At 42.6% G+C, this 10,150-nt stretch overlaps 1 protein-coding gene across 1 annotated transcript; it reads right to left on the bottom strand.

Moving 5' to 3' along the window:
- Positions 1–4,032: 4,032 nt before the first annotated feature.
- spry2 (sprouty RTK signaling antagonist 2) lies at positions 4,033–9,630 on the bottom strand. Its single transcript, XM_073462299.1, has 2 exons — positions 9,214–9,630; positions 4,033–6,070 (listed from the first exon to the last, which is right to left on the bottom strand). The coding sequence occupies exon 2, from the start codon at positions 6,020–6,022 to the stop codon at positions 5,015–5,017; it is 1,008 nt and encodes a 335-aa protein (XP_073318400.1). The 5' UTR covers positions 6,023–6,070; positions 9,214–9,630; the 3' UTR covers positions 4,033–5,014.
- Positions 9,631–10,150: the final 520 nt, after the last annotated feature.

The following is a 10,150-nucleotide window of genomic DNA, read 5'->3' as shown; positions in this document are numbered from 1 at the left end:
CAGTCGCGCACCTCGAATGTCGGATTTTTATGCTGTCGTCACCGTCATGCACGATAAACCACAGTGGAAAAGTCCAGTCACTATCAGGGAGAAGATTTACCACAAGAGAGAAAAAAACACATTCACTTTTGATCAGCGTTCTCTCTGTAAAGAAAAGCTAGTGTAAAATAACTGATAAGACTCATTTTACAAGAAGTGTTTGTGATGAGACTGATAAGATCAATGGGCGCAAAATAGGGGAAACCCGGGCCAATTGTAACAGAGTGCTACCTAGCCTACTGCTAGGTATGTTGCTAACTATTGTCTTGTGGGAATCAGTGTGATCATTAAATATCTTGCTAACATCTACGCAACTGACTTTGTCAGTCTGTACCAACAATTTACTCACTCTAAGGAACACTGAAGAATGACTGCAGAAAAATCAAATAATGATTATATTTCTTGCTAATTTGAAATTTTTACCAAATAACTAGCCTGTGCAAGTCAAAACCCCAAAATATATACACTTATTTCTTGGTAAAAATGAATGTTATTCGAATTTTCTACATATAAAGCAACACTTAGAGGTGCAATATGTAAGAATTTTAGTTTAAAATATTCCAAAATTAAAATTATAAGCGAAATGTGAAAAAGTAACAGCTGTGGTGTTGTCGAAGACGTTTATGTATTGCATAGCAGAGATATCTACTGAAGTTAGCATGCTAACGAGGTGTAACACTGCTCTTAGCTTTGTCTGTGCAGAGTTCGCTAATACCACTGTGGCTAACTTAGCTACTGCTAGCATCAGTCAGCAGTTACTCTGCTGCCCCCTATTGGTTTGGAGTATGAATTTCGCAGGTGGCCAATTCTTACATACTGTACCTTTAAGTGGGCCGTGGCAGATTTCAAGCAACAGTCTGGTTGGGTGTTTTGCAGCATGAAGTTTTACATTCACATTCCTATAGACTCATAAATTATGCTGCATTGTCACTGTTTAAACTACCAAACATGACACGAGGCAGGTACAGCCAGTTACATTCTTCTTACAGCAGGTAAGAGGCAACATGTACAAACAATATGTACCAAGCACTATGAAATACTGATGCTAGTATGTTCTTATTGATTTTATTTGTTATATTTATCTCACTGTGGATACTTTAATACGTCTACTTAAACATCTAAAATGGTGTCTGACCTTGTTCTGCCTCGCTGTGTCACACTTCTGCAGCAGTGATGCATTTAAGTTTCGCACTGAAATGAAAGTTGTGGCTGCAAAATGGCATTAAAGCACTTGGGGCGAACATGAAAATACAGTTTTTTCTTTATGTTTTTAACAGTTGTAATGCTTCTGGCGCACATCTCTGTCACTACCCTGTACTTCCTCTCTGTCCCCCTCTCTCTCTCTGTCTCACAGTGCTGTTTGATTGCTTAAGCCTGGCCGTCAGACAGACAGACAATGCGTCCATGAAGAATAGCCCCGCTTCCTTCCTGTCTTCCTGTGCTGCGTTCTGCCTTGGTGAGCAGGGTGAATAGGCCGCTCTGCCCCACAGCCGCCATGAGCCGCAGGGGCCACGGCGGCTAAAACCAACAAAGAGAGCCGTTCTGGGGCCTTTTTTCCCCCCAATTCACATCCCCTCCTCCTCTTCCTCCTCCTCCTAGTGCTACTCTCTGCTTGCCAAATCACTGAGACTGCCGGGTGGATAAACAATCTCGCTCTGCATTTCTTGTTTTTATCCTTTTATGCAACAACTCTCACTTCTTTTTGGTCGGAGCCTCTTGTTTTTTTGCACTTATTCTCACTTCTTTTTGGCCAGTTTGTCTGTCGAGTAAGTAAATAGATGGACTAAAAGTTGAACACATTAAAGGGGCAGTATGTAGTTTTGGGGGAAACATTTTCATTCACTGATTTTGTTTTTTTGCCTAAACAAACTAAATAAACAAACTCTCAGTTTTCATGTCTGAATAAACAAACTGACCTTAAAGGACAACACAACTTCCTACTGTTACTTACTTTATATCTGGCGGACCCTGCCACCTTTCTAGCCTCAACAAGTGTTCTGGGACCTTATTTTCCTCTGAGAACAGCTTGTTTATTCACTTATGGAAAAAATAAATATTTCTGAGTTTGTATTATTACCTCATTAATATTGAAAATATTAAAATTCTCCAAAATTACATAGTGCCCCTTTAAGTAGGAACAACTTAATGAATTATAGTGATACATTTCTATTGCTTCTAAGGAAACACACTCACTTATGGTGACATACTCATGATTTGAGATCAGTAGATCTTAGGGATGTTTTGCACACCGTGAACATCAGGTTACACTTCTCCCTAAAGAGGTGTACTTTGCCAAGAAACCCTTTCCAGCCCAGAAGAACAGCACAGGGGGACTGAAATGACCCGAGAAAATCCAAGGAGGGCCCCTTACACTTTCCGAAAATGGCTTCCAAACACTGATCCATGTTTTGCAGTGGAGAAGTTATGAATTCAAAAATGACTTTTTCTTCTCATTGGCACATTATAAGTGCATACCTAACAGATAGGACTATTTTTTTCTTCAACACATCCAACTGATTGCCCTCCCCGCCCCCCTCCCAACAAGACAACCGTCTCCCTATGGGAATACCAAGTAGGAGCAGGTAGCTCAGAGGAGCGTTGGGGAGCCAAAATGACCCCCCGACTATTGAAAACAGGATGAATGCATGCCGGGCTGAATACGGGGGTAAACTGTTAGGTCTTTGTCATTCAAAGTGATGCTTTTAACCCTTTGCGGTCCCTCTTCCTAACAACCCTACCCCCCTCCTCCTCTTCCTCCTCCTCCTCCTCCACACCCACCCCTTTCCCCTCTTCATTCACAGCTGAGACAATGGAGGGAGAGGGGAGGCCTGCGACTGGAAAAATAAAGACTAAACACGAGATCAACTCTCCCTTTTCTGTCTCTAATGGGATTCTGCCGTTAGGTTTCCACCTCCTCTACCTCCCGACGCCGCTGTAAAAATAGGTGAAAGTTGATAATTATGTAAAGCAAACCCCCGTCCGTCCGTCAGTCAAAGGCGAGGGGATGAATAACAAACAAGTGAGCGCAGGTTGGGCCTCGGCGTGTCAATCACGGCTCTGAATGCATACCGTGCCGCAAACACGTCCGTATGCTGTCAACAAGTGTCAGGGGCTTATGTTTCAGGCTTATGTTTCGCCTGCAGGGACATTCAAAACCCAAGGAATTCCTGAACAAACCTTTGATTAAAAAAAAAAGAAAAGCACGGAGGAAAAAAAGGGCCTGGTATCTGCAGGAACCAAGGAAGGTGTATGAAATTAAGTTGAAGCCAGGCCAGGGTGTAATAGTAGGCTTACATGAGTGCATATTTGCAAAAGGGTGAAGTGCTCGATTTATAAGATAAATAAAAAAGATAGGATTTTTTTTGGAGTGCAGGCAAACAGATGTGCGCATTCCTATACACATGGCTTTACCAGAGCCAGATGTTTTCCTTAAGAGGGCCCAGGGTGAACATTAATGCGTCCTTGTTTCCTCGTTTGATCTCCGTAAACATCATGGAGCGATTGCGTCGCGGAGACAAAATGGCAGAGCCGGGGTTTGATGATAGCTCTGCTGCCCGAGGTGTTCGTGCAGGGGTTCAATTAAAAATGTCGAGAACGGTGCTTAAGTCGGCCTCGATCCATGGGAAAACGTCTCAAAATGAGTGGGAACCCAGACAAAACCTGACACTTGCGGTAAAGGTTATGGTCATATGTGCAGAAAGAGCCCTTCAGATCATGAAAAACGTTTGGTTTAAAGGTGCACTGCGTAGTTTTGGGGAAGACATTTTAATCAGAAGAGAAAATGTAATGTCTAAATAAACTGATCTTAAAGGACAACACAATTTCACACTGTTTTACTATCTAGAAAGGTGGCAGGGTCCGCCAAATATAAACAGTGTTCTGGGGACTTTATTATCCTCTGAGAACACAATTTCTTCCCCAAAACTACAGAGTGCCCCTTTAAATTAAGTAGTACACAAGACAATGCAGACAAACAACAGGAAAGATGCTCCGTCAGACTTCAAGGTTGTTTAATTTCAAACGTTAATATATTTGTCTTCTAATTCATAGTGAACTATTCATCCAGCTCTGACACTCCTACACGTCACCTCGGAAATCTCCAGCCACTACAGAATAGCCCCGTGAGAGGTGACACATTAACGATGCCTTTATTCTCAAAATAAATATATTTTTCATTATAAAATAATAAACCTTCAAATAAATATATATTTTTTTTAACTTTACACTAAGCAAATGATGGAATTAGAAAATAAATTTTTCATATAAGGTCACTGTACAATTTACAAGTAGAAGGGATAAGACTTTTCCTTTGTAAATGACATAAAATGATTGATATACATTCCAGTGAATGTACGAACATGGTGTGAACGAGGCTGACTGATTCATATAAATGTGGATTCATCAAGGTGCCTCTGGTATGGCAGAAAAACTTTTCACAGTTGAAGTATTATTATATGTACAAAAATAAAACATCTGTCAAACTCATTTTCTAATGTACATACCCTTTTGCATTTACTACTTTACATACAGTTAGTAATAGGAGTCTGTTCTTAGCATATAAGTTGTATTAAATGTTAAAAAAACAAAACAAAAAAAGGCTATCCATTTGGACTCTCATAGCAACAACATCTGGGCACTTGAGTGAAGAAATGAAACAGTAGTTGAATATTCATACCTTTTAACATGTGGAGCGCTTATTTTGGTTTGAAGTGAAACTCATAATGCCAGGGTGTGCTGATGCACCTCCAGTGCCTCTACCAGAAAGAAGTGTCAACTTTTAAGGCTGGTTGACAAGTTTAAGGCAAAATTTCACTTTTTCCCAGCCCAGATCTGATAGGCATGAAGTTGGCAAACACAAAAACTCAAGCACGACAGCATCATTAGCTCTCTAATCCAACCTTTCGACTAGACAACTACAGGGGCCAAAAACATCTATCAGTTCAGTCAACATGGAGTCTCTCCATCCTTCTGCATTTTAACACCGACAGCCGTGTCGTGTGACTCGGTCATAGCAGCACTGGCACACAGCCACACATCCTTTAGCCGGGAGGTAGCACAGGAGACAGGGGAAGATCAGGGCGAGGAGCGACACGGTGGTCCAGCGCACGCAGCAGTGCGGCTGTGTGCACGAGAAGGGCTTGTCGGCGCATGTGTCCTCGTCGTCGCTGGAGCAGTGGTAGAAAAGCCCCTTGACGCAGCACACGCACGTCCCGTACTCCACCGCGCTCTGCGCTGAGCACATGCACCGACGACCACACATCCAGCAGGAAGGAAGCGCCCGCGGGCGACTGCACTCTGAGCAGCAGCACCGACCGCAGTCCTCGCACTTGCTGGAGTGTATACGGTGATTTTTAGAGCCTCCGCTGCCTGGCACGGCCACCACCTCCCTGGACTCAGTGTTCAGGGGTTTCAGCACCTCCGGGCTGAGCTCTGCACGTTTCGGCTGGGTTCTGATTATCTGGTTGCTGCCTGCAGGGCTGCTGAGGAGCCTCTGGCCAGAAGAAGAGCTCCCCACGCTGGTCCTGATGCTGCTCTGGGAGTCCTCTGCACTGGAGGATCGCACCACACCTTCCCTGGAAGTGTCTGTGTTTCCATACTGAGTCAATAAAGGCAGGTTGCGGAGATTATTAGGCCTCTCTTCCAGAGTCTCCTGCTGCCCACTGGTCCTTGAACTGGGTGACGTATTCAAGTCACTCTTCTGTTGCCTATGCTCAGATGCAGGCGACCTTTGGGCCACTGTGGGCCCGTCTGTATACTCATTACTACTCCCAGTTATCCTGATCTGGTCCAGAGATAGCACTGCCGGAGTATGAGGCGGCTGCCCGTTGGTCAACCCAGGATCTGGCGGAGCATCTTGGGTTTGCGGAGGCCGTGGTTGCGGTCTCCCTTCGTCATGCGGCGCGTCCCGCGAGTCCGTCGATGACGGTGACCACCCGTGGAGTCCTCCTCCCCCGTCGCTGTCGCTCTGACTTCTGGAATCCATCTCGGGACTGAAGGGCCGCTCTGGCTGGCATGGGACACATCTGAAGTCCTGCACAAGAAACAGACAGTTTATAGCCGTCTGTGACAAGCCATGCAAATGCTGCCATGCAAATCATAACCGATATCTGTACAAGCACTATTATGGAAATAAGGCCTAACAAACACATCAGAGTTTTTGGGAGATGTGGATGATGTAATGTTTGGGCTTTTAGAATCAGCTTTTCTTGCTTTAACTTAAGAGCGGATCTATGGAAGCTATAAAACAACGTCTGAGGCCACGAGAAGAAACTGATGATAACTGAAGTCTTAAGCTCCAGATCGAGGCTTTATGTTCAAGAATTGATATCTTTATTCAATTTAGATGTGTCACTGCCACTAGTTTGTGCAAATTCCTGTTTCCAGATACCTATGACACAACAATGACAAGGGAAAAAAAATTAGCAAATTTGCTGAAAACTAATATGCCCCTGTTGTTAACAACAACATCCAGTGTTGAAGTTCTGATCTTTGTTGCATCTCTCTCACTCATTTCCTGTTGTCTCTACACTGTCTGCAGCAAAAGTGCCCCAAAATACTTTATAAAGAAAACAAGGAGAATATATCTGCAGCTATTTTGATGATTAATTGCTAAAATTTCATTGGTTGAGCTCGTCAAATGAATATATTTTGGTTCTTTCTGCCTTTTATGATAGAAAACTTTGTTCTGGGATGTTGGTCAACGGAAAATGTCAACCTGGGCTTGGAACTTAGACAAATACAGTTATTTGTGATGTTTATCTGTAGACGTGTATCAGGAAAAACAAATTAAGAAGGTCTAGTAACAACATGTCGCAAAAACGTCTTTTTGTTATTTAAAGTAAGGGTTTTCTTTTTAAAAAGATGAAGACAACAACTTTTGAAAGCCCAAATTGACATTTTCCGGAGACCAGTGTGCAAGAAATAAAGATAAATTAAGTTTTATATCAAAAAAGGCTGAGAAAACCAGGATAAGCTCATAAATAATGTCAGCTTGAATTTTTAATCACACTGTCAACACTGCATGGGACTCTAGCTTTTGTCATTTTTACAAACAAAACGATGAGATGAGACAAAAACTGAAGTTGAGGTGCAACAACTACAACATTAATTCATTGGCTGGGCGACAGAAAATTAGTCAACAACTATTTTTATACCCAGTTACTCTTTTTTTTTTGCAAGTTCTAGTTCCTCAAACGGGAGATTTTGTTGCTTTTCTCTGTAATTAAAGATAAAAATAATTTGGCTTTGGATTTCAATCACACAAAACAACACATCAACTTGGACTGCGGGGAATTATAACAGACGTGTCACTATTTTCTGAAATTTTAAAGACCTTTACATGAACAAATAATTGCCAGCTCAACCAATAATCAAAGTAAATGTTAGTTGCAGCCGTAGCCTAACCCGGATTAAATCGATACTGAAAATAACTGTTCGTTTCAACATTAATGGACACATGCGTATACTTATGTTATGTAATTACAATGTGTCAAACTGTAGCAAACATATATTTACAACTTTCTATACAGAATATCTTGAAAAATCGGCATTTCCATTCTCAGAGGGTGATCAAAGTTCAGTTTGTCGAGGGCTGAAGACAGCAGAAGTGTTGATATGGGTCAAGTACATAACAACGACATGGAAAGTTAAAGGACATTAGTGTAAAAGGACGTAAAGGGAACTAACGACACTCCGGATCAGCTATAACCTGACTCATCATATACAGAGAGTAAGTATTAGCATATTGCGCTGTCACTGTAAACTAACACGATCAAACGCACGGCCTTGTTTTCACCAACGTCTCACACCAAAGTAAAGAAACTGACAGTGCTGGCCCTTAATTCTCCTTCCTTGTGCTAATTAGCTTTCAAATGCCGTCTTTGGGGTTGCGAGCTCTCCCCCCCCCCAATCCTTTTCAATGACAATACAGGAAAAGGCCTTTTGTTTGTTGCATGACAAATGGCCTCGCAGCAACCTTCCCCATTCTAACACATTTTTACATTGTGACACTCCTGAGAAGAAGATGAGTGACAAGATAAAAAAAAGTTTGGAGCATGAAAGGGTCCGTGTGGAGTGCGAGTGATGCGTTCGAGGGTGGTGGGGGGTGGGAGCTCTCTGTGAGCATGCATGAGGGTTTCTTTATGAGGGGCTCTTTTGGCTTCAAATGAAGAGAGCTCGCAGGCACGCTCAGATTTTTAACCTGTTGGTGGGGGGTGGAGGTGTACGAGCCATGTTGGCCACGGTGGGTGGTTGAAGTGCAGGGGGGGGGGGAGCGAAGTGATGGCAACAGCTTTTAAAAGTGACAGGTTAAAGGTGCACTGCGTGGTTTTGGTGGACGAGGTTTTAACCAGAAGAGAAAGATCTCCATTGACTTGCCTAAACAAACACTCCTCGTGTTCTTTGCTGGATAAACAAACTGAGCGTCAAGGACGACAACAATTTCATACCGTTTTTGCTTTGTTTATATTTGGCGGACCCCGCCACCTTTCTAGCCTCTAGCTTATTTACCTCTGAGAACAGCTTGCTCGTTCAGTTAAGGACAAAATAAATATTTGAGTTTGTGTTATTACCTCATTAACGTTTTATAAAAATAAAAATTCGGAGTTTGAATTTCTTCCGCGAAATGACACCGTGCCCCTTTAAAGATATAAAATGGAAAATTGACACGGCTGCAGTAAAAACTGTACTCAGCATATTGAGTTAACTATAGAAACCTATATGAGTCATATTGTTTCTGATACAAGACTGATAAGATGATATTTTCCACTGTGTTAAACAATTTATAATGCAAACACACACGAGTGCAGGGGGTTAAAAAAAAACTGCGTCATAAAAAGCACACAGGCTACAAACTGGATTTATAGTCCGTGAATGTAAATATGCACACATGTGCCAACTTGGACACGACTATTTCCTGATAAATTAGACATTAGACTCAGCCTAGGCAGAGGCATACGCTTTATTTTAATCGAAAATGTCGTTAAATTGCACTTTTAAATAAAAAATAACCAAAATTAAGAAGCTGAAAATGAGTCAAAAACATTAACATTACATGTGAGCCAAAGCAAGAGTAAGAAAGTTGGAAAAGAGGCTATAAATGTTAGCATAAACATACAAGATAAAGTAGTTTTAGCTGAGTTTTAACCCTCCGCTCCTGTGTGCTGCTCCACGTACCGTGTTTTCGACACTTTTAGCCCCCGTCTAGGTGATATAAATCCAGTTTGAGTAGTAGTTTCACTCCCTACAGCAGCGGCGACTCAGTCTGGGGAGCACGTCGGTAAAAAAAATCCATTGAGAAAAGTCTCCGCAGTTTCACGAAAAAGCGGCGCTGAGACCGTAAATCCCGTGTTTTTGCGCCAGAGCACGAGGCATCAAACCAGGCGAGAAGTTGAGTGAGTGACCGGCGGAGCGCAAAACTTCCTCTGGAGCTGCAGCGAAGGAGGGAAACAAAGTCCGGCTCAGAAGTAGTTTTAAATCGGTGTGTTTTATCCGCAAAGGCTCTGAGGGGTTTGCAAGTACTTTTTCTCTCGTGTGTGAGTGTTTTTTTTTTTTTTTTTTTTTTGCTCTTTCCGGAGGGGAGGTCGGGATTTGGGCTGTAAATGGCGTCAAGCTGAAGGGGGAACAGAGCGCTTGTTGTTGCAGCGGATATCTCGCATCCGGTGCTCAGCCATTGGCTGCGAGAGAGCGGCCATTCACACCCAGCAGTCTGATCAATTATACAGCAGGAGCCCAAACACTGCAGCCCGGGGACGGCCTGTACCGGGGCTGCTGCCCTCCCCTAACAGCCGAGCATCTCTTATCGCTGCTGACCCATTTTTTTTTTAAAGTAGCACTTTCCATATCAGTCCCCTGGAATGAGTTCAGCTCATGCTGGTGTTAAAGTTTAAGTCTCACACAGGCTGGAAATAAAAACTTTCTCAGCTGGTGATTGTCCAATAAAAGCACACTCAAACTAGACTAATACAAAATAATATATCCTACTGTAAGATTCATGAGATAAAGGGTCATTTAAAGGGTCACTATGTAGTTTTGGGAGAAGAAATCCAAACTCAGAATTTACATTATGAATGAGGTGATAATAAAAATAACTTGCATAAGTGAATGAACAAGT

This window comes from Pagrus major, chromosome 24 (genome assembly GCF_040436345.1).
Source record: "Pagrus major chromosome 24, Pma_NU_1.0".
NCBI lineage: Eukaryota > Metazoa > Chordata > Actinopteri > Spariformes > Sparidae > Pagrus > Pagrus major.
Note: the sequence above shows the minus strand (reverse complement) of the source record. Positions and strands in the feature narration are given on the sequence as shown.

Excerpts from the sequence above, each read along its gene's own strand:
- spry2 (XM_073462299.1), bottom strand. The coding sequence starts at position 6,022 with ATGGATTCCAGAAGTCAGAGCGACAGCGACGGGGGAGGAGGACTCCAC.